The 24,715-nt window shown below is 46.0% G+C and overlaps 1 protein-coding gene across 1 annotated transcript in view; it reads left to right on the top strand.

Annotated features, from left to right (window-relative positions):
* The window catches only part of MAPKAPK3 (MAPK activated protein kinase 3), a 36,452-nt gene extending 20,820 nt beyond the window's left edge, over nt 1-15,632 (top strand). Inside the window, exons 2-10 of the mRNA XM_066596897.1 lie at nt 2,208-2,347; nt 6,705-6,769; nt 7,171-7,250; nt 8,544-8,670; nt 8,761-8,836; nt 9,011-9,135; nt 13,825-13,910; nt 14,579-14,659; nt 15,274-15,632. Of these exons, the coding sequence (XP_066452994.1) occupies nt 2,208-2,347; nt 6,705-6,769; nt 7,171-7,250; nt 8,544-8,670; nt 8,761-8,836; nt 9,011-9,135; nt 13,825-13,910; nt 14,579-14,659; nt 15,274-15,426 (933 nt within the window). The 3' untranslated portion in view covers nt 15,427-15,632. The remainder of the gene's footprint in view (nt 1-2,207; nt 2,348-6,704; nt 6,770-7,170; nt 7,251-8,543; nt 8,671-8,760; nt 8,837-9,010; nt 9,136-13,824; nt 13,911-14,578; nt 14,660-15,273) is intronic.
* Nucleotides 15,633-24,715: the final 9,083 nt, after the last annotated feature.

Raw genomic sequence — 24,715 nt, 5'->3', positions numbered from 1 at the left:
ATGTCTCCACTGCAAGTATGGGTGGAGACATGGGTTGGCCGGCCTGAGTTACAGGGGATGGTCAGGTCACGCCCACAACTGCGGATTGGCTGATGGAGACACACCTCTCGAGACACACATGCATTGGCATCCCTGCTGACAGCTTGGACATCTCCCCAGCCTCGTGTCACTGTCCCTGCCAGCCTCCCATTGCCCCTACTGACGCTGCTGTCACTCTCCCCGGCAGTCTCCCATCTCCACTTCCGGCTCCTGTCTCTCTACCCGCCGGCCTCTCATCCCCCCTTTTGGGTCCGCTGTCACTCTCCCCGGCGGTCAACCATCTTAAGTTCCGGACCCGCTGTAACTCTCCCTGCTGGCCTCACATCTCCACTCTCGTACTCCGAAACCGCTGAAGCCGACCCCGCTCTCACATGGATGGAGGCGCCACAGCTGAAGCTGCTCCCGTCTCCCGCCACATGGATGGATGAATGCCGGGCAAGCTGTGGGCGTTCCCTATAACTCAACCCAGTCAACTCATGTCTCCACCCATACTTGCGGTGGAGACATAATGCACCAGTAGCACCCCATGATACATGAGTCTATAGTTAGTAGAGCGTCCCCTTGTTACAGTCCTGGGTATATATAGACTGGTGCCAGTGTTTCTGGTTGCGTAGTGCGCCACTTACTAATATAATATAGTGAAAGGGATTGGAGTTGGTCAAAATATTTCCATGCAAAATGTACAAAATTCAGCTGGTGACTGAGGTGACATCGTGGCTTGTCGCTGTGTCATGCAAGCTGCATTAGCTTCACAGCAGCATTGAACTATGTTTACACGACAACGATGGTCTGTTTGAACACTGGACAAAGGTTGACAATTAGATGAAGGCTGGACTGGTGTTGGCGGCATTAGCACTTGAGATGACATGATATCACGTTCAGGAGATGTGAAGATAGTGAGAAAGAACTATCCTTCACTGTTGTTGGTCAGTATGCACTGCCAGCTATTCACTATATTATATTATAAGTGGCGCTTTACGCTACCAGAAACACTGGTACTATAAATAATATAATAAAGTGAATGACTTCATCACATGTAACTCACTGAAGGACCCGTGATGACGGTTGGAGTTGGTCAAAATATTGAAGGACCCGTGATGATGTCACCGTCATGTGATCAGGGGCAGAGCATGTCACTCACTTACGGACAAATGGTCATTAGTATTTTGACTAGTTATTAGTAGGAAATTATATAGTACCAGTGTTTCTGGTGGTGCCACACATCTCTGCTACATACATGTCTCACACACACACACATAGCACTACTACATGCATATCACATACAGCTCTGCTGCATACATTCTTCATACAACTGATCACATGACGGTGATATCATGACAGGTCCTGTAAGCACACGGCTGCTGTAGGTGTTCGTTAATATTCCATCCCCTACAAACCCCCTGCGACCTCAGTTGCTATGAAATACTAAGGAACACCTAGCCAGACAGCAGCCGTGTGCTTACAGGACTTGTGATTACATCACTGTCATGTGATCAGGGGCGGAGCATGTAACTCACGCACGGACAGACTGGTGGTCGTTAGTATTTTGATGACAGAAGGGATCTCTGTATTGTCCCCTGATATATTTATACTTCATTATTAGAGCGCCCCCTTGTTACAGTCCTGGGTACAAATATATGATGGGAGAGATCTCTATTATCCCCTGACCTATTTATACATAGTTATTAGGTCACCCCTCAGCAGTCTTTTTCTAATCTAAATAACTACAGTTTTGATAACCTCTCTGGGTATTGTAGAGATTCCACTTATTTCTTTAGTTGCCCGCCTTTGTACCGGACCAAGCTCTGATATGTCCTTCTTGAGTACCAGTGCCCAAATCTGTCCACAATATTCCATGTGTGTTCTGACCAGTGACTTGTAAAGAGGAAGAACAATGTTCTCGTCATGCACCCCTAGACCTGTCTTGATGCAGTGGCCTTATTAATGTGGAGTGTCCCTTTAAGATGCATTGCATGTTGTCTGTTACAGGGACACATGTGACAAGTGCACCAACACTGAATGCAAGCTGAAAATGCTGCAGAGGACCTAGAAATAAATTTTTGAATGGAGGAAGATGAGACGTGGTCGGCTACTGTGGTCACACTTTATTATAATTCCTACTGGTTTCATCCTTCTATTTACCTCGATATTCTCTTGTGTCCCCCCAGATTCTCTATGACAGCCCCAAATCCCGGCGAGAGGTGGATTACCATACCAGAGCGTCAGGGGGACCGCATATCGTGTCAGTGCTGGACGTCTACGAAAATATCCACCGAGGGAAGCGATGCCTGCTGATTGTCATGGAGTGGTGAGAATGGCGCTGACTGTGCAAAAACAGAGATGTACACACTGAATGGCCTCTTTATTAGAGCCCCCCATCCAGTAGTGCGTTGGACCCCCTTTGGCTTTCAGAGCCACAGCAATTCTACGTGATGTAGAGTCCACAAGGTGATAAAATTGTTCTGCACTAATATCGGCCCCTGCGGACAGGAAGCTTCTTGTAGCTATTGCACATTAGATGGAGGTGCTGACATGTTCTGATCAGCTGCTAGGAAGGGGTCATCGATTCATGCTGCTTGCGCCAAATTCTGACCTCCCATCAGCACAGTGCAACAGAAATCTAAATCCAACTGTCCAGGAGATATTTTTCCGCTGCTCAATGATACAATTTTTGCGCTTTTTGCCGTCTTCCTATTTCTCTTAGACAGAATGGTTGATTTCCATACAGGGAAGCACCAAATGTTAGAGGGGTCGGGGGTCTAATAAAGGAGTGGGGTTTCAAATAAAACACCACATATTAGACACCTCTGATATACACTCATTGTCAAACCTAATCCCTCTGCTAGAAGTTGTCGGAACGGAAATAAACGTTCTCTGTGTAATTGTAATGTTGATAAAAGTGATTACAATATCAGAGCGAAGGGGTCACTTATTGTGGAAAACTGATCCCTTGAAGGGAGGCTCTAGTACCCTGTTGTACCACCTCTAGCTTGGATACAAGATGTGATACGGGCGGGCATGAAGGCTCTAGTAACCTGTTGTACCGCCTCTAGCTTGAATACAAGATGTCATATGGGCGGGCATGGAGGCTCTAATACCCTGTTGTACCGCCTCTAGCTTGGATACATGATGTGATATGGGGGGCATGGAGGCTCTAATACCCTGTTGTACTGCCTCTAGCTTGGATATAAAATGTGATATGCGCGGGCTTGAAGGCTCTAGTACCCTGTTGTACCGCCTCTAGCTTGGATACAAGATGTGATATTTGTGGGCATGGAGGCTCTTGTACCCTGTTGCAATATCTCTAGCGTGGATACAAGATGTGATACGGGGGGCATGGAGGCTCTAGTACCTTGTTGGGCTCCTATAGCTTGGACATATGTTCTTTTGGCAATAAATCTGGTGACCGGGCAGCCACAGAAGTGTGACAATGTTGTGGAGACATTCCTGTTGTAGCGGCCTGAGGTATACATATCTGGCCCCTCCATAACTGTCCATAATGTAACAGTTTGTGTGTATCTAATGTTGTCACATGAGCATGAAAGATATATGTGTTTGCAAGGTGTGCAAATGAGGAGAGTCAAGAGAGATAGAGATGGAGATTGGATGATCAGAGAACCCAGCAATCAGTCAGCCCGCCAGACAGTCTCTAAGTGAGCTTGCATGTCTCCTTGTGGATTACAATCCATCTGAGGGAAGTGTGACCGTCAGAAGAAAGTCCCATCTAGGCCTTTCCAAGATGGGGGAAGCGGAGCAGTATCCCATCTACATGGAAATTGAGAATACCTCGTTTCACCCCCAGTTTGTCTAGAGTTTGGAAGTCATGGAAGGATTGAGAGTGTGTCCTAATGGACAACTAAACAGTGAGTGTTGGCTGGTAGAGACAGTGAGGGAAGTAGTCTGGGACAGTGATGCTACAGATAACGAGAACTGTATGTATCAAGATGCCTCGAGTTGCCTCCTCACAAATCACAGTTGTCCTAAAGCTAATCCTCCATTGCAAGAACGTTTCCTGGAGGGGCCTGCCAGGGCCTTGGTAAAGGGTTGCATGCGTCCCTCAGGGGAGGAGATGGTAGTGCCACCGTCACTTCCCTAACAGCTACCCCACCATCTCCTCAGCTTTGGGCCCTGCGCCTCGGTAACTGCACTGTGACCCTCTTGTGTGTGCGGCCGACCATTATCCTGCTGGAAAATGCCTCTTGGAAGCCGCCACGAGAGGAACACATGTGGCTGCAGGATGTCCTGAACATATCACTGAGCTGTCATTGTCCCTCGTACCACTATTAGGGGTGACCAACTGTCATGTGATGCTCCCCAGACCATCACACCAGCAGTGGGGGTAGTGTGCCGCTCCACAGCAAAGGCAGGAATGAGGCACTCACCTGGATTCGTCGCTGAAGACAACCTGGTTCCACTCCGTAGCGTCCAGTTTCATTGTTCACAACACCACTGCAAATGGAGATGACAGTGGGTGTGAAAGACAGTCCATGCAATCGGTGCCATGAAACTAAGCCCCGATGTCTACGGCACTTGCAGATTTTCACAGCGGAAAACCTGCGTGCCAGTGCGGAAATTATTTCATGCGATTTTTAAGAAGAATTTTCCATGGATGTACTGTGGATCATCTGCGCAGAAAAATTCTGCAACCCCACCTCCGATCCTTTTCCCCACATACCTAATTGATTTTAACTTTCAAATCCGTAGTGCATCCGCAATTGTATTTGCAGATGCACTGCGGATCGACCGCACCCATTGACTTCTAAGAAGTCCATCCGCACGAAATCCACACTGAAATGGAGCATGCTGCAATTTGTTTTCCGCACCAAACGGTACCCAAGTCTTTTTCACATGTGCTGCTGCTTAGCCCAATTCCTCCCATTCTTTATGGGTTTTGTTTCATTTTTCTTGCCCAGCTGTAGGACTTTGCATTTCTCCTTGTTAAATACCATTCTGTTAGTCGCCGCCCACTGTTCAAGCTTTTCTAGATCTTTTTGAATACTTTCTCTCTCCCTAGTGTTAGCTATCCCTCCTAGCTTTGTGTCGTCAGTAAATTTGATCAGTTTCCCATCAATTCCCTCCTCCAGATCATTTATAAAAATGTTGAACAACACTGGGCCTAGGACAGAGCCTTTTCCTATTCTCCAGGAATTTTCAAAGATTATGGCGAGTAGTTCAGCAATTAGCTTCGCTGCTTCCTTTAATATCCTAGGATGTAATTCATCTGGACCTTGAGCCTTGAATTCATTTAAGTTAGCTAAGTGTTCCCTCACCATCTCTCTGCTTATAGATAGCCTGCATTCTTGTATTCCCCCAATAGCACAGGGAAGATCAGTTAATGCTCCATCTACTTTCTGAGAGAAAACAGATACAAAATAGGAATTTAAAAGTTTGGCCTTCTCAACATCATTCTTAAACCAATTCACCATTTTCATCCTGTAAGCATCCAATACTATCTTTGACTTTTCTTTTGCTTTTGACATACCCCCAAAATCCTTTTTAATTGCTTTTGACCCCTGTTGTAAGCCTCAATTCATTATTAGCTTTAGCTTTTCTGACACTTGCCCTACAGTTTCTGCAGATCACACTATATTTTTCTTTAGATATTCCCCCCTCTTTCCATTTGGTAAACATATTTTTCTTTGTTTTTAACATGTGTGCAAGTTCTGCGTTCATCCATCCTGGTCTCTGTAAATGCTTTTTATTCTTCCTTCTGAAAATGGTTCCGACAGACACAGGGGTGTAATGACGGCGCCATCTGTCTCTGAATGGTGAATAACAAAATAGTTGGAGCTGCTTGTGCTTGTCGATCAGATGATCCTCACTACTCGTGGTCTGTCGGGTGGTCCTGAGCCCAGGAGCCTTGTGATCCCTCACACATCCACTGGTCCCAACATCTAACAGTCTGGTCAGAATGGCCCAGGTGGCGGCAATTTATCGATAAGACCATCCAGCTTTTCACATGCCAATAATGCGCCCCTCTCAGACTCTGGTAACGGGGTGACATCCCTTCTCTGCGTCGTAGAGGCGTCTAGTGGCCAACAAGCTCCACACAAGCGGAAGAAGAGGTCACTACACACAAGGAGCCTCCGAGAGCCTCTTATAGGCCAGGGGGAACCACTTTTAGGGCCTCGAGTGACAAGACTGTTATCTAATCACCACAACTCTCATCATTTGTATATCTGCCTGATATGGAACTGCAGGACGAGTTTTGCAGTAAAACGACAACTTCTTCTAGGGGCGTGATTGCTTTTTGACAAAGAGTGTATAATAGTGTAAAGAATGTAATGCTTTAATGACTCAGGACTTGTTATCAGATGACAATAACCTGCAGGCAGCTCCCACCTCTTATACCAGTTGTTACTCGCAGATCACATGACTGCTATATGTAATAGTTTGTGAACCTGGCTGCCTGTTTTGATGAGGATTGTGATGTCTCTGGTATTTCTGGTTGGAGGCTCATTAAATTCTGTCACCACTTGTGGTAAAACAGCCTAAGGAATCGGGTATGATTCCCATTTTCCATGTAGGATAATGTACAACTATCAGTGATGTAGCAGCTGCTGCCCCCCAGTGGTGTTGGTCAATTCTTAACAGCAGTTCACTTTATGGCAGCATCCTTGGTTTCCTTCCTGCTGCTCACTGTGTCTCTCGTATTTTGTACTCAGCATGCAGGGTGGGGAGCTCTTTACGAGGATCCAGAAGAGGGGGGACCAAGCGTTCACTGAGCGAGGTGAGATCACGAGATTAATTGTTATAAATGCAGCTTCATCAGCCTGACTTTGTCGTCAATTCCTCGCCATTTAAAGATCTCTGTTTGCTGTTACTGAATAGGAATTTTCATAGTTTTAGAGCTAAAGCCTCGTCCTCCTCACACAGCTGATGGACTCGTTACAGTGTATCAGTGCAGGTCGGACCATCGGAGCCATCCGCCTGCAGTCCAGGACAGGAGGGAGGTTGTGCTGTTCTTTGTTCAGCTCACAGAGGATTGTCTGCACTGATTTGTTACAAAGTCACATCAGCTGTGTGAGTAGAACTTGGTCAGACTCTGAAGGTACACAAGTACTGTTTCCATTCACTAACTGCAAGCAGAGATTTTGATCATTGTTGATAATTATTCTCATCTATCTTTAGAGGCGTCTGAGATCATGCGTGACATCGGAATGGCCATTAAGCATCTCCATGCACTGAACATCGCTCACCGAGATGTAAAGGTGTGTGGCATAATTGGGGGCATCTGCAGCTATGGGGTATACTGATCTGGTATCTTATACTTCCTGTTCTGACAGATGGTGATCTGGTGTCTCATACTAATAGTTCTTACTAACGACTGGTGATCTGGTGACTTATACTGACTATTCTTATTGAAGGCTGACGACTGGTGATCTGATGTCTTATACTTTCCGATCTTACTGGTGATCTAGTGTCTTAGGCCGGCTTCACACAGGCGTATTTGCACGTGCAATACACAGAGAACAGAACCACTTCGTTCACGCAAAAAAAATAAAACCTGCCCTATCTTTCTGCATATTTGCACACCAAAGCTCCTCATAGAGATCAATGGGGGAAGCAGGGGGTGCAAATGCGCGCGCAATACGCAAGGAGATGTGTGAAACACTGCGTAATTGTGCTGGAACAGAAACGCTATCTTTTTTCCCTAGGAGAGCTCCTAGAAGGTGAGTGAGTAAGGAGCCTTATAAGGCCATTCATGCTCCTCTGGGTAATATGCAATTAAAGGAGCTAGAACAATACCTCTGCAGCGCCACCTATTGGAAGGCAACATTCCTGCAAGTCAATGTTAGACTCTTTATACAAGCCTTGTAACAATGACTGGGAATTGAAAACCAAGCCAGAATCAATATACAGACAGCAGTTTCAGGGGGTTTGCCCCTCTTCAGTGTGCAGTAGGTTTCTGACTTGGCTAGCAAGAGACCTGTGACGCGCTGCAGAGGTATTGTTCCATCTCTCTTATGTGCTGGAACAAGAACACCTCTGCAACTAATTAGCCATTTCAATTAGTTTGTTTATTTGACGCGCAGAAATGAACATGCCCTGCGGGCAGAAAAAGTGCGGATGAATATGCCGTTACGCCTGCAAAAAAAAAAACCTTGCTCAGTGCGCAAATACCTTATGCTGAGACGCGTGCAATTGAACTTGTGCTTATGTGAAGCCAGCCTTAGACTAATGGTTCTTACTGATAGCTGGTAATCTGGTGTCTTATACTGATCTATGTCATATTTCTTGTTCTTACTGACAGATGGTGATCTGATATATAACCCTTCCTGTTCTTACAGATGCCTGGTGATCTGAAATCTTATACTTCCTATTCTTATTGACGGCTAGTGATCTGATATCTTATATTTCCTGTTCTTACTGACAGCTGGTGATCTCATATCTCATACTTTGTATTCTTACTGACGGCTGCTGATATGGTGTTTTATGTTCTTCTTACTGATGGCTGGTGATCTGGTGTCTTATACTGACTCTTTACCTTTTGGATCCTACAGCCTGAGAATCTCCTCTACACATCCAAGGACAGCAATGCGGAGCTGAAAATCACTGATTTTGGCTTTTCTAAGGAGACGCTGATTCAGAATGCGCTGCAGACTCCGTGCTACACTCCATACTACGTGGGTGAGTGCAGCGGAGCATTTCTGGGTGTCATAGCCAGTCATCCTGAAGGAGGCTGCAGACACATTGTAACAGATCATCTCCTCTTTGCAGCTCCTGAAGTGCTAGGTCCAGAAAAGTATGACAAGTCATGTGACATGTGGTCGCTGGGGGTCATCATGTACATCCTGTAAGTATAACACACTGTGCCGCTTCTCACTTGCCGCTGCTCATTCACTTGAATTGCAACAGTCAGACGTTTCTCAGTTCTGTCAGCATCTGGGAAAGCTGGGTGACAACTCTTGTATGAGTTGTTGTATCCAGACTGGTATCCCATAATGAGAATGTTAATTTTGGTCCGCAGGCTATGTGGTTACCCTCCTTTCTACTCCAACACTGGCCAAGCCATCTCCCCTGGGATGAAGAAGAGAATCCGGATGGGGCAGTATGAATTTCCAGCACCCGAATGGAATGACGTGTCGGAAGAAGGTATGCAGCCTTAAAGGGATGGCCTTAATAGGAACGTCTAAACACTTCACTACAATTTATACCCATTTGAAATGATGTGATTTCCTCCAGTCACACCCAAAGCAGCTTTAGTTTTAGAATTCTGCTGGCTACTATTGGAAACAGACAGCAGATTAACTCTACTCACGCTGACAGACATGTGACCTGGCAACATAGTCTAACTATATATCTTATCTGAGCTCCCACAATGCATTGCTCTCTGGAAGCAGGAAACTAGCAGAATCGTTAGCTTTGGATGTGACTGGAGTATAATTAGGGGTCCTTTTACATTAAGCAATCGTCAGGCTAATGTAATTGAGCACGGATCGACTAAGCAGGTCAATCAGTGCTCCTTCCTGGCCATCTTCTGGATTGAGGACAAACAATTGTTACTACGACCATTTGTCCCCATACAGAGCGCATACAGTGACGGCACGTCTCCCCTTTTATGTGGAGAATTATGCCGCCGGCAAGCAGATTTAGGTATTTTATTTGTCAGCTGATAATATGCTCTTTCACATGGGTTGGAAATCGGAGAAACAAACGTTCGTGTCTGATCATCTGCTACATTCAAAGGTTTTGGTGCACATCCGACACAAAATACCAGGTTGGGTCTGGCATGTACAGTGGAAGTAAATACCAGTAGCACTGGGGTGAAAGAGGCTTTTATACTAGAACTGCAACAATGTCAGATGGAGCAGACCCTGGCATAACAATCAGGGTAAGGCTAGAGCTACATAGCGATTGTGGCTGTGATGCAGGTTGCACTGCGTAATATTGTAGTTTAGCCCTGCAAAATGGCAGCCTAAGGGCCCAACCTGCATTTAGGGCTTAAGTCACAACTTCGTCTCTATGTTTCATTTTTAGGGCGGAAAAATGGAATTAAAATGGATCTAAGCATTTTTTTTTTTTTGCCCCATAGATTTCAGTGCATTGTAAAAAAAATGCTTTTGTGTAAGCCTAAAATAATGAAAGTGTTTTATGGTGAGAATAAATGGCATGTTCGGGCCAGGGGTTAGATGTGGGGGTGAAGGAGAGGTCCGAGTCCAATGTGACCCCTAGGCAGCGGACGTGCTGTCAGGGGGATATGGTAGTGCCAGCTTATGATATGGAGATGTTTGAGGGGAGGTCAGCTGGTAGAGGGTAGAAAAACAAGGTCAGTTTTTGAGAGGTTAAGTTTGAGAAAAAGGGAGGACATAGTGTTAGAGACAGCGGACAGACAGTCTGTGATGTTTTTGAGGAAAGGTGCAGAGATGTCACCAGAGGAGGTGTATAGCTGGGTGTCATCGGCATAGAGGTGATGTTGAAAGCCAAATCTGCGAGTGGTTATCCTGATTGGGGCTGTATAAATAGAGAAGAGAAGGGGGCCAAGGACCGAGCCCTGGGGGACCCCGACAGCGAGAGGAAGTGGAGAGGATATAGAGCCAGCAAAGGAGACGCTGAAAGTGCGGTTGGAGAGGTAGGAGGAGAACCAGGAGAGAGCAATGTCCTTTAGGCCGATAGAGCGAAGCATACTAGGAGGAGGTGATGGTTAACAGTGTCAAATGCTGCGGAGAGGTCAAGGAGGATTAGTAGAGAGTAGTCGCCCCTCCATTAGACAATTCTGTGAGGGCGGTTTCGGTCGAGTGGAGGGGGCAGAAACCCGACTGGAGGGGGTCGAGAAAGAAAGCATGTGAGGCAGAAATAGACCAGGCATTCAAGTAGTTTAGAGATAAAGGAGAGGTTAGAGACGGGTTAGTAGTTGGCAGCGTCTGTTGGGTCGAGGGTCGGTTTCTATAGCAGAGGAGATATGGTGTAGTGTTTGAAAGGGGAGGGGAAAATGCCAGAGGTCAGGGAGAGGTTGAAGATGGTAGTGAGGTGGGTGATGACAGCTAGGGAGAGGGACTGGAGGAGGTGTGAGGGGAGAGTGTCGCTAGTGCAGGTGGTGGGGGGCGGGCAGCGGAAAGCAGTCTAAAGATTTCTTCTGTCATTGGTTTGAGTACAGATAGTGAGTGAGTGATGGGTGCGGTGCTGAAGAGGCTGGGATAAGGGCTAGCTGTGCAATGTTTGGGGAATTCTTTGCAGATAATTTCAATTTTTTTTTCTTTGAAATGTGTGGCTAGCTCTTCGGCACTGAGATCCGTCGTGGGGGCCTGTTTTTTGGGGCTGAGGAGGGAATGGAATGTGTCGAAGAGTCTTTTGGGGTTGTGGGATAGTAAGGAGACGAGAGAGGTGAAATAGACTTGTTTAGCATGGTGGAGGGCGAGATTATAGGTTTTAACTATAAATTTGAACTGGATGAAGTCCGCAGGCTATTTGGATTTACATCACCACCATTCAGCGCACCTAGAGCACCGCCGGATGAAGTGCGTTTGGGGCATGAGCCAAGATTGTCGTGGTCTGAGGTTTAGTGCTCTGGTCACGGGGGGTGTCACTTCATCCATGGCGCATCTGAGGGTGTTGGAGTAATGTTCGGCAGCCAGGTTGTGGCATGAGAGGAGATAGATGGGGGACAAGGAGGACTGTAGAGTCTTTGCAAATTGTTGGGTGCGGACGGTCTGGAAGAGTGATACATGGGAGGGTCTGGGGAGATGTTAGGGTGCCTAATGAAGAGGAGATTGTGGTCCGAGAGTGAGAAGAGGGGAGTTAGTAAAGTGAGGGGCAGAGGCGAAGGAAGATTAGATCGAGAATGTTACCGTCTCTGTGAATGGAGGAGTCGGAGACTTGTGATAGGCTGAAAGAGGAGGTGAGGGTTAGAAGTTGGTTAGCAGATGGGGAGATGGGGTTGTTAATAGGGGTTGTTGAAGTCACCTAGGATGAGGGTTGGGAGTTCGCAGGAGAGGAAATGGGGAAGACAGGCAGAAAAATGATCAAGGAATAAGTGGGAGGAGTCTGGGGACCGGTAGATAACTGCAACACGTAGAGGGAGTAGACGGAAGAGTCGCAGGGTATGTACTTTGAAAGATGAGAAGGTGAGGGAAGGAGCCAGGGGAATAAGCTGGAAGGTGCAGTTTGGCGAGAGGAGAACACCTACTTTGCCGCTGTGCCTGTCATCTGATTTGGGGGTGTGGGAGAACTGCAGGCCATCAAAGGAAAATGCAGTGGGGGAGGCAGAGTTGGACTGCTGAATCCAGGTTTTGGTGAGGGTGAATAGATTTAGGCGCTTAGCAGTGAAGAGGTTGTGGATGATAAGGAGTTTGTTGCATGCAGATTGGGAGTTCCAGAGGGCACATTTGAAGTGAACAGGGGGGAATGCGTGTGGACTAGAGATTGGGCTTGGGGGTGTGTGTAGGTTTGGTGTGGGGGGGGGGTGGCTGGGAGCGGTACAGGATGGCCCGGGATTACGGCAGATGTCCCCCGCAACTAAAAGTAACAGGGTAGTGAGGGTGAGCAGATGGTTGAGGGATTTGTGCGGGTGGCTGTGGTGTTTCTTGGCGGTGAGGGGGCAAAGAAGGCATTTGAGGGAGTTGAGGAGTGTGTGAGAGCTGTGCATGGGTGAGGAGAGCAGGGAGGGGCTGATGTAGGGTTTGTTGAGGCTGGACGTAGGAGGAAGGTGTGGAAGCAGGCAGTGAGGATAGCGGTAGAGGTTAGAGCAAAGATGAGGGTGTTAATGTGCAGGGTGTTAGTGTTAGAGGGGTAAACTTGCCTCCTGCTAGGTCGAGCGGCCATGTTGAGGTACGCGACACACTCAAATGAGCAGTGGGGTAGGTGAGGCGGGATGTGTGTGCAGCAGTTCGTGGCAGGTGGTGAGGCGGAGGCGAAAGTGGAGGGGAGCACTCAGTGCAGAGAAAGGAGCATAGCGTAAGCATATACAGGGACAGGACAGAGTATTACATAAGCGTGAGCAACAAAGCGAGCAATAACATAACATAGCATGGGCAACACGAAGCATAAACATCAGCATGGACAAAGCAAGCATGGGTGTGAGCTAGTCAGTCTTTGCGGATGGTGGTGAGGCATGTGCAGGATGGAGCAGGCAGAAGTGTAGACAATGGAGCGTAAGTGTCGCCGTTGCGGATGGTGAGGCTGTGGAGAGATGAAACTGTCTATGCAGGTTGGAGATGAAGCAGCTCAGTTGGGAGTAGAGGCGAGAGAGGTGTGATGGAGTAGGGGACAGCCATCGCTCTTACCCCTATGTCTGCATCCACGCTGGAATCGAACATGCTGCAATTGATTTCCGCTCATGGACAGGAAAAAGCGATTTTTAATAGGATGTCTATGGGTAGTATTTGCTGCGGATGCTTGCTCCGGATTCCGCAATGCAAATCCGGCCATGTGCATTTGGCCTTAAAGTGATAAAAGTACATATATATTCAAGGTATCAAGAAAGATAAATAATAGATATAAACAGAATATACAGAATATAAGCAAGATGCGGAAAAACAACATAATGTTCTAATTAGCATCCATGCGTTTGTGGCAGAAATCAATCTGGAGGAGGGGAGTCGATAGTCAACCCCAGAGGCTGAGAGTAGATTGTAGCATAAATCCATGATGGACTCTCATCTCCCTTTGTCTGCAATCTTTGGTCGCGCAATCTGTGTCACAGCTGAAGTCACTGTGTAGCCCTACTCTAATTGCCGCTCACAATCAACCATCTGATGTTGCACTAAAGTCTGCTTAATGGAAGTGTGTACTAGTGATTAATGAATGAGACTGACTGACTTCACTACTTCTTCCTTTTTCTAACAGCCAAACAGATGATCCAGCACCTTCTGAGGACGGATCCGACCGAGCGGATGACAATCCCCCAGTTCATGAACCACTCCTGGATCAACGTATGTAGATTCATCATTCACAAGATCAGGGGGTCCAAGACCTCTCCATTAAATGTCTCCCAGCTTGTGATAAATGTCTCATATTAGGGACAGTAGGAGACCAAAAAACCTGAGGATGTTTATACACACTAGGTGGTTATGTGAGGAGTCCCAGCTTCAGTCATGAGGCAGCGCTGTGTGATTTATACCTGGAGCACATTGCTCCCTCTGTAGACTGTGGACATTTTTCTTAGGTTTTTTTTTTTTATTTAATATTGTTGCTAGAGATGAGCGAGCACCCAAATGCTCGGGTCCGCGTTATTCAAATCAAGCTTTTCGTAAAATTTGAGAGCTCTACTTGAGTAACGGACCCCATTGGCTACAATGAGAGACTCAAGCATTTTTGTATGCGGGACGCCGGGTCCCGAGCCTTTTTTTTTCTTGGTTCGTGTGTTTGACACATGCTGCGTCGTGGTGGGGAGGGACCAAAAACTGGGGCGGGGTCGAACACGGCTTGATGCACGTTCGAGTAACGAGCACCATCGAGTACGCTAATACTCGAACGAGCATCAAGCTCGACAGAGTACGTTCGCTCAACTCTAATTGTTGCCTATCTGAGCGGTGTCTAGTTTTCTATCAGTCTAGTAGCATGTTGTACCTATGCTGACAAGGTGGTTTCTTCTGTGCAGCAATCCATGGAAGTCCCGCAGACCCCACTGCACACAGCTCGTGTCCTGCAGGAAGATAAAGAACACTGGGATGAGGTTAAGGTAAGTGATCAGTCTGCAATGAGCTCAGCACAATGAGGTTTCAATCCCAAACCCTCTCTTCCCAAGTCTAGACCCTCTCTTCCCAAGTCTAGACCCTCTACTCCTTACCGTTCTGATCTTTTCTTCTTCACCCCAGATATAATGCCTATAGGCCAGTTTCACACGGCCAAGAAAATCGTGCAAGATTTGTGCGTTGCAAGACACACAGATCTCATACAAATATGAACCCCATTCTTTTGAAAGGGGTCATACACATGAGCGATGTTTTCCTGCATGGCACCGCGCTGCAATGCTATGCAGGAAAAAAAAGGCAGCATGTTCTATCTTTTTGCAATATTGCCCATTGTTTTCAATGGGGCCGGTGGAAGCAGCGCCCAATATCGCCCTCGGCTGTGTGAAACTGGCTTTAATCCTCTTGCAATTGTTTTTCCACAACCTCATGTTTTCTCCTGATCTTTCCTCTTTCCGTGATCCCAGCTCTTTTCCTCACAGTCTTCTCTTTCTCTGTCCATTCATGCTGGGAGCAGAACATCAGAGAAGTACTGCCCTCCTGCGGTCTTGTCCTCGTTTTGTCTTCTGTGCTCTGATTCCGTGTGACTTCTTTTTTTTCTCAGGAGGAAATGACCAGCGCTCTGGCCACCATGAGAGTTGACTATGACCAAGTGAAGATAAAAGATCTCAACTCGTCCACCAACAGATTACTAAACAAACGCCGCAAGAAACAAACGGTTGGACTTGCGCCCCCTGCTGGCTGCAACAACCAATAGGACTGTGAAGGAATCTACAGATTAGGGTCTCATGACTTTGCTGAGGGCGATGAAGTGTTGTCATAGGGTCCGTGTGTGACTTTTGGATGTTTTTATGGTCTTGCGTTTTATTGTAGTATATATGACGGGCCCCTCGGGGGTCCGGTGTGTACATATTATACATATTTATGAAGATTGACTGTTGATAAAACATTTTTGTCTCAAAATGTTGTGATCATGATTTATATCAATCTGGTATTGTCGTCCTCATGTTTCCCCCACAAAAGGGAGGGTCTCTCTTCCTTTCCCCATCAATTATAATATGGTACCATCTACCCCTGACAATAACCTGCTTTTTATCCATAGGCTCAATCAAGATAATTTGTCCCCCCCCCCCCCCCCAGCTCAGTCCTTAGGTTAGATGGTTACCTGTGCAAATTTTTTTTCATGTCCCCTGTCATAGAATCATAGAATGGTAGAGTTGGAAGGGACCTCCGGGGTCATCGGGTCCAACCCCCTGCTCAGTGCAGGATTTACTAAATCATCCCAGACAGATATTCGTCCAGCCTTTGTTTAAACACTTCCATTGAAGGAAAACTCACCACCTCCCGTGGTAACCTGTTCCACTCATTGATCACCCTCCCCGTCTAATATCTAATCTGTATCTCCTCCCTTTTAGTTTCATCCCATTGCTTCTAGTCTTTAATTGTGCAGATGACAATAGGGTTGATCCCTGTGCACTGTAACAGCCCTTCAGATATTTGTAGACAGCTATTAAGTCTCCTCTCAGCCTTCTTTTTTTCAAGCTAAACATTCCCAGATCCTTTAACCGTTCCTCCAAGGACATGATCTGCAGACCGCTCACCATCTTCGCAACTCTTCTCTGAACTTGCTCCAGTTTGTCTATGTCTTTTTTAAAGTGGGGTGCCCAGAACTGGACACAGCATTCTAGATGAGGTCTGACTAAGGAAGAGTAGAGGGGGATAATTACCTCACATTATCTAGACTCTATGCTTCTCTTGATACATCCCAAAATTGTGTTTGCCTTTTTGGCTGCTGCATCACATTGTTGACTCATGTTCAGTCTATGATCTATTAGTATACCCAAGTCTTTTTCACATGTGCTGCTGCTTAGCTCAATTCCTCCCATTCTGTATGAACTTTTTTCATTTTTCTTGCCCAGATGTAGGACTTTGCATTTCTCCTTGTTAAAAATGCGAAATGCAAAGAAAAGAAATTATATATATATATATTGTCATAAGAAAAGAAATTATATATATTGCACTGACAGGCAGTCTGCCTGTATTCTACTTGTGCAGAAAGCAGCAAGATAGCGGCATACCCACTGAATAAATACTATACCAGAACCAAGTGCATAACATAAATATAGCATGAACTAATCTAAGTACATTAAGGCCTCATGTCCACGGGGAAAATCAGAACCTCTGCGGATTTGTAACGTGGATTTGGGCTGCGGATGCACTGTAATTGTCTTTTATTTTTCATGCGGGAGATCAATTGAGCTCTGTGCTCTATGAGCTCCCGCACGCGTGATCCGCACTAAAATGGAGCATGTCCATTTTTTTTCATGCTCCAGAAATTTTTTAATTACCATCCGCGGGTATTTATCTACCCGCGGGTAGTCAATGCATTCCTATGGGGTGCGGATCCGCGTGCGGGAAAAACGCTGCGGATTTTAATTCTTATTTTCCCAGTGGACATGAGGCCTAATACAGTTGCAGAACCTAGCTCATAATCTAACTACAGAACCAGAACCAAGCTCATGACATAAATACAGCACCAAAACCCATCTTGGTACATAGATGCACCACCAAAATCAAGCACATGACACAATTATAGCAGTACAGTAGCTCAGTTAATCGATACTGTACCAGAACCAAGCTCATAAATACAGCATAACCCAACCTCTACATATATACAGCATCAGAACCAAACTCCTAACATAAGTACAACACCAGAACCCAGCTCATAATATAAATATAGCATAAGCACTAAGCTCAATACATAAATACAGAAAAAAACAGGCTCAGTACATAGATACAGAACCAGACTCAAGCTTATAACATAAATTCAGCATCACAATCAAACTCACAGTATAATTGCAGCACCAGAACCAAACTCTTAACATTAATACAGCACCATAACCAGGCTTAGTACATTGGTACAACACCAGAACCAAGCTCTTAACATGAATGCAGTAGAGGAACTAACCAATTGTGTTGTGGTAAAGCCGATGGGCTGACAGTGGTGCTTCAGAGCATCTGAGGAGATGAGCCAGAAGGAGAAGGATTCTTGTAGTTTCACAAGATGCGGAAGAAGGTCATCTGCCCACTCAAGCATACTTAAAGGGGACCTACATCTGCTTGGGGTTCCCTCTACAGGTGGTGGCCAGTGTGACTGCACGAATTGCACATAGCTAAGGCTGGCCATGTTTCCCCCCACCCACCCCCCTTCATTACCTTTATGCGGCTAGCTGCCTGGGGAAAAGGGGGGAATGTAAGTGCACATAGCATTGCGACTATGGTTATTGGAAATATGGCTTATCACCCAGCATCTGTCACCAACCTAGGAGGTCAAGGTAAGACTGGAATCGGGTGATTCTGGGGAAGAGTTTAGGGGGGGAAATTATTTTTGCTCCATAAGATAAAACTAGAACACTGATCAGGAAACTTGCCGACGGCTGAAAGATGAATGAAGGATGAAATCTGATTATCCAGCGGATGATGGGGATTCAGGTCATGTGGAAGTAATTAATGCATGAATCCACTCACTGTCGTTAGATTTTGGTAAATGTGACTGCTGCCCCAGTGAGCAATTTGTACCCCCGGGGGCTGAGATTCTATGATGACCTTTGACCACCTGCAGAGAATGTTGTGTCCAAGATGCTAAAAATCCAGAGAAATAATGAAGAATGTGGAATCTTATGGCAGACACAGACCGCTATCATCAACCACAACCTGTGACTTCCAGTAGGACTACAACTCCCAGCATGCCCAGACCATTGCACTATAGGATAGCTATGTAGCCTGTAATTTGTGAACACTAATTATATTTTGCACTCATTTAACCCCCAAGGGCGCCTACCCACTTGCGTTGCCGATTTTCGCGCGTGAAAAACGCGGCGTTTTCCGTGCGTTTTTCGCGGCGTTTTTTGCAGCCCTCCATTGACAATCATGGGTGCATTAAGAGAAAAATAAGGACACATATGCAACTGACAGTTCCTATGTGAAAAAACCCCACGAAACGGAAAAAAAACCCCAGATGGACAAGAACACATTCTATACTAATTGCTCTTGAGAAAAAACGCAAAACATCGCAGGAAAAAAAATCGCAAGTGGGTAGGCGCCCTTAAGGATGCGGCCTAGTTTGGTACTTAAGGACGCAACTTTTTTTTTTTTTTTTATTTTCATCTCCATTTATCTTCCTTGTGGTCCTTCTTGACACCAGGCCGCCTCCAAAAGCCTTTGCCTCACTGTGCAGATACACTGACCAGCTCTGCACGGGTGCTGAACCCATCCTGTAGCTGACTTAGGGCCTATCTTGCCTCCTCGCGTGTAAGGCCTTGTTCACACGAGCAATATAGGCGCATGAAAAGAGCGCTTCTATAAGAACTAATGGCTTCCTATAGAAATGTTTACATGAAGGAATTTTAGATGCGCTAAATACTCGCACCAAAGATTGGACATGCGTAGCTACAATGCCCGCATCTAAGGTCCGTGCCGCAGAGCTTAGATATGGAGCTGACCTATCTTTGGTGCAAGCTGCGCAGGAGTTTCCATTGACTCCAATGGGAGCTGGAGTTTATGGAAACTCCTGTGCAGAAAAAAACAATTTCTGCCGACCAAGGAAATACACCGCTACTTACTGCAGGATATTTAAAGCCACTGCCCAGAAGAACATTTTAAATGTCCCGCTGTAAACTCCTGTTAGTCCCCGCAGGGATGACGGGTCTCCACAAGGGTTCCCTTAATCCCTGCGGTGACTAACAGGAATTTTCAATGGGACATTTAAAATGTGCTTCTGGGCAGCATGTTTTAAATGTCCTGCTATTTGCAGCTGGGGATTCTTCCAGCCCCACTGCTAGGCAATTCCCCAGCAGTGGGGCAGTAGGGGACTCCCTCCACCTCTCTCCCCAAGTGATTTCCTTATAGCAGGGAGAGAGAGGGGGGCGAGGGATCCACCCTCTAGCCCATCCCCTTTATTTTTGCTATGGGGAATCCCTGAGAAGCCCTATAGCCCCTCCCACTCTCTAGCCACACCCAATCTTTCTGCACTATGGGGATATCCTTTGCGGATTAACCTATATAAGGGAGAGACAGAGCGGGGCTATTGGTTAATCCCCCAGAAGCCCCACTCCCTTTCTTCCTGCTATAGGGAAATCCTGAAGCCCCGCAGGGCTTCTTCTCTCTCTCCTCCAGGAGCAGCTGCCCGTTTACATGATTTTTAGCGCAGTGTAAAACAGCGCTCGTGTGAACGAGGCCTAAAGCACTTTTAATGCAAAGTAATGATGACTGCACGTTTCCTTGGAGGTAACCATGGTTAATAGGAGAAAACAATTATTTTAACCACCATATTACTTTTTATAGCAACCAGTCTGCTCTTATAACTCAGTCACCATGACAGAATATTACCGGCTTTGTCCTCGTTAACACTTTCTCGTGAGCTAACCATAACATCACTGAAATTATGTTAGCAGGTCATTTTGAGGCAGGGCTGAAATTTAGTGAAAATGAGGATTTTGCGATTAAGGCAAGTAATGACGTTACAATTTATTGCAGTTCATCTGATCCCTCTTCCTAAGGGCTCCCACACACTTGTGTTTGTTTAATGCTGCGTTAACTTTAATGCAAATGTCAATGGTACTTTCTATTGTCAAAAACGCATCGCTAGTTTGTGCTTTGCAATTCTTGTGCAATGCGTTTTTAACATTAGAAAGTCCCACTGACAATTGTGTTAAACAAACATAGTGTTAAAAAAATGCAAGTGGGTGGAAGCCCTAATAGCCTCAACTTAAGGCCTCATGCACACAGGCAGGTCGGATTCCGCATGCAGAATCCGTCCCTGGCAGCAGCGTCGTCCACGCGTACCTGCTTTTCTTTTTTCAAATTTGTACTGCGGATGGTTGGCACGGCTCGCCATCAGATATGCGCAGTACAATTTTTTTTTTAAACTCCTGCTTTTCCCGCATTATTGCCTGGAGATGATGCAGAATCTGTGACCTTTCTGCGATGTCAATTGACTTCAATGTAAGCCATCTGTGTGGAATACATGCAAAAAGGGCGCACGCTGCGATTTTTCCTCCACGAGCGGAAAGTGCAATTGGTTTCCACTCATGTGCATGAAAAATCACTTTTCCACAGCATGCCATAGGTGTTTTTTTGTTGCGGAATCCAGAGGCAGACACCTGCTCCATATTCCGCGATACAAATCTGCCCGTGTGCGTGAGGCCTAATGAAAACTGTCACTATAGAAACTGAAGCAACAACTTCTGTGAAAACCAACATTTTTGTCAGGAGACCAGGAGACTTTTTATACACATTTACTACAGCAGCCACTAGTGTCATATCAGAGAATGGGATTTAAAGGGTTTCTTCACATGCTGCAGAAATGCTGCAGTATTTAAAACCGGACTGCTTACTGAAAACGTAATGATAAATACAAGGTGTTCGTCAATATTTTTGACAAAATACATAAGCTTGCAAGCGCACGTCAAGGGCCCCCATTTTTTTGTTGCGAGTCCCTACATTAATATCACATACAAGTCACAGAAAAGGAGTATGTCAATTTAAAAAAAATCACTGCCAGCAGCCATACTTATTGATGCACTGATACAAAATACAAGGACAGGTGTAGAACCACAACCCTCAGCATGCAGACAGCCAAATTGTTGTATGGAGAAGTAATGCACAGGTGCAAAATACTGATTAACAACCACTCACATACCTGCTATATAGTCTGCCTGTCTGCATGCTGAGGGTTGTGGTTCTACACCTGCCCTTGTATTTAGTATCAGTATAACAGTTAGGCTGGCTGCACACGACTGGGTCGAATTCCGGATGTGGGATGCCGCAGCGGAATCTAACTCTGTGCCAGGCGTGACCCTGTGTACCTGTCTTCTTTTCTTCTTACCTGTGCTGCATATGGTCCGGACGGCTCGCCATAGGACATGTGCAGTACAGAATTTCCCGCGCCGTCGCTAGGCAATGAGCAGAATCTGCGACCGGTCCACAATGGAAGCCATCTGTGCACGTATTGCACTAAAATAGAGCATGCCATGATTTTTCCTCTGCAAGAACCGCAATTGATTTCCACTTATGTGCAGGAAAAAGCGCTTTTCCATAGCATGTTATGGATGGTATTTGCTGCGGAACCTGGAGGCGGACGCTCACTTATTCCGCAATGCAAACATACCCATGTGCAGGCAGCCTAAGTTAGGCCACATTCTCTGATTTTTTTGGGTGTGCATCCAAAATCTGAAAACGAGTGCTGACCTAATACTTGTAACAACTGAGGAGCTGTTACAATGTATCCAGTGTAGAAAATCCACTGTGATATTAAAATCCTGGACTTAGGGTTACCACCCAGCCAATAAACAACCAGCCTGGCCAGTAATTCAGTCTGGAGGCTGGCGCCGCTAATTATTTTTTATTTTGGTTAAATGCCAGTAAAAAATAATTACACAGCTGTGTAATATCTACAGGGCAGCACTACACAGGGGGCACTTTGTTTAGTTGGGGCCACAGAAAGGGCACTTTGTTGAGGCCACAGAGGGTCCAAGTTGGGTCCAAGTAGGAGGGCACTGTTATTAAGTGTGGCCACAGAGGGGTATTCTAGTCTTTTTTAATTGATGACCTATCCCCTGGACCTCCGTCCATCAGCTGATCGTCTGGCATGCTATCAGTGCAGTGCGTCGGACGTCATCATCAATGGTCAGAGGAGGAAGTCGGAGCACCACGCTGCTCTTACACTTCCAGCTTAGGACAGGACGTGACCATGTTCCTGAGCATGAGAGTGAAGTTGGTGCTCTGACTTCCTTTTTTGACCACTGATGATGACTTCTAGCCCATGGCACTGACAGTGTGCCAAATGATCAGCTGATCGATGGGGATCTCGAGTGGTGAACCCCCATCCATCAATTAATGATGACCTATGCAGGGGAATGGTCATCAGTTAAAAAAAGCCAGAATACCCCCTTAATATGCGGGTACTGAGAGGGATATATTGGGTGCACCAGTAGGATGGGAAGAGTGTACAAAAACAAGTTGTGGCTGGAAGTGGTCTTTATAGCGGTCTGGGCCCTGATAGAAAAAGAAACTGATACCTCTAATCAGAGATGTCACCTGTGATCACTGGAAGTAAGTGCACTGTAATCACTATCACTGTGTAGAACTGGTATTTGACTATTATATAGTGACTGCATTATTCAGAGATATACTGGAGATGAAACGCTATATCTAAACCCACTGTGTTGTCTTATAGAATATATATATATATATATATATATATATATATATATATATATATATATACATTTTCTTGGTGATGGGGACGTACTTCTAAATTCCGGTATGGAGCCGGAGTTCTATGTACACTCCTGACTATGGTATGTCTTGAGGAAGCCACAAACCACCTGCACATTTTTATGAAGATGCCAGCAGCCAGGGGGACATTTGTGACTGGCGACTCATTACAGGGCCACCCCCATACCAGCTGCTAACACAGAATCATAGAATTGTAGAGTTGGAAGGGACCTCCAGGGTCATCGGGTCCAACCCCCTGCTCAGTGCAGGATTCACTAAATCATCCCAGACAGATATTTGTCCAGCCTTTGTTTGAACAACTTCCATTGAAGGAGAACTCACCGCCTCCTGTGGTAACCTGTTCCACTCATTAATTACCCTCACTGTCAGAAAGTTTTTTTCTAATATCTAATTTGTGTCTCCTCCCTTTCAGTTTCATCCCATTGCTTCTAGTCTTTCCTCATGCAAATGAGAATAGGGCTGATCCCTCTGCATTGTGACAGCCCTTCAGATATTTGTAGACAGCTATTAAGTCTCCTCATAGGACATGATTTGCAGACCACTCACCATCTTGGTAACTCTTCTCTGAACTTGCTCCAGTTTGTCTATGTCTTTTTAAAAGTGAGGTGCCCAGAACTGGACACAGTATTCCAGATGAGGTCTGACTAAGGAAGAGTAGAGGGGGATGATGACCTCACGTGATCTATACTCTATGCTTCTCTTAATACATCCCAGAATTGTGTTTACCTTTTTGGCTGCTGCATCACACTGTTGACTCATGTTCAGTCTATGAACTGGAGGGACATACCTATTAAGGAGCGACTTATGGAAAACTCTATGGATTCTCCACGTGTCCAGCAGTGCCAGCTCGTACGCCATAGGATTAATCACTCTGGTGACTGGAAAAGGGCCCACAAATTGGGGAGCCAGCTTCAAGGAAGGCACTTTTAACTTCAGATTCTTGGAAGACAAGTATACCAACTGGTCCACGGATAACGGTTCAGAAATAGTACGTGTACCTCTACTCCTTAGAATCGCACCCCTGGCCTGCTCCAAGTTGCCCCATACCTTCTCCCACACCTCCCACAGCTCCTGAACCCGAGTATCTGCAAAAGGATTGTTAGAGGAAGAGGGGAAAAAAGACACCGCAAAACTGGGATTAAAACAAAAATTATAGAAGAAGGGAGACACGCCAGGCGCCAAATGTGTATGGTTATTTATAGCAAATGCAGTCAACGCTAAATAATTTACCCAGAGACTCTGACAATCACTCACGTACATTCTGAGGTACTGAACCAGTCCCTGGTTCATACGTTCCATCTGCCCATTAGACTCTGGGTGGTAGGCAGAGGAAAATGACAACCCGATACCGATACTCTTACAAAAGCCCTCCAAAACGGACAACAAATTGGACTTCCCGGTCGGAAACAGTATCCTTGGGGACGCCGTGCAGGCACACAACCTCCTTGATAAATATGGTGGCTAACTCAGGAGTGGACAGAAGCTTCTTAAGAGCAGTAAAATGCGCCATCTTAGAAAATCTGTCGACGACTACCAAGATGACCGAGCACCCCTGGGACTCTGGCAAGTCCGTAATAAAATCCATCAACAGCTGGGTCCATGGTCTCTCCGGAATGGGAAGAGGATGAAGCGTACCTTCAGGTAGTCTCCATACACTCTTCTCTCGAGCGCAGATAGGGCAGGACTTGACAAATTTCTTGACATCCTGAGACATTTGTGGCCACCAATACATATGGCCACACAGCTCC

Source organism: Eleutherodactylus coqui, chromosome 3 (assembly GCF_035609145.1).
Source record: "Eleutherodactylus coqui strain aEleCoq1 chromosome 3, aEleCoq1.hap1, whole genome shotgun sequence".
In the NCBI taxonomy this organism is placed as follows: Eukaryota; Metazoa; Chordata; class Amphibia; order Anura; family Eleutherodactylidae; genus Eleutherodactylus; species Eleutherodactylus coqui.
Note: the sequence above shows the minus strand (reverse complement) of the source record. Positions and strands in the feature narration are given on the sequence as shown.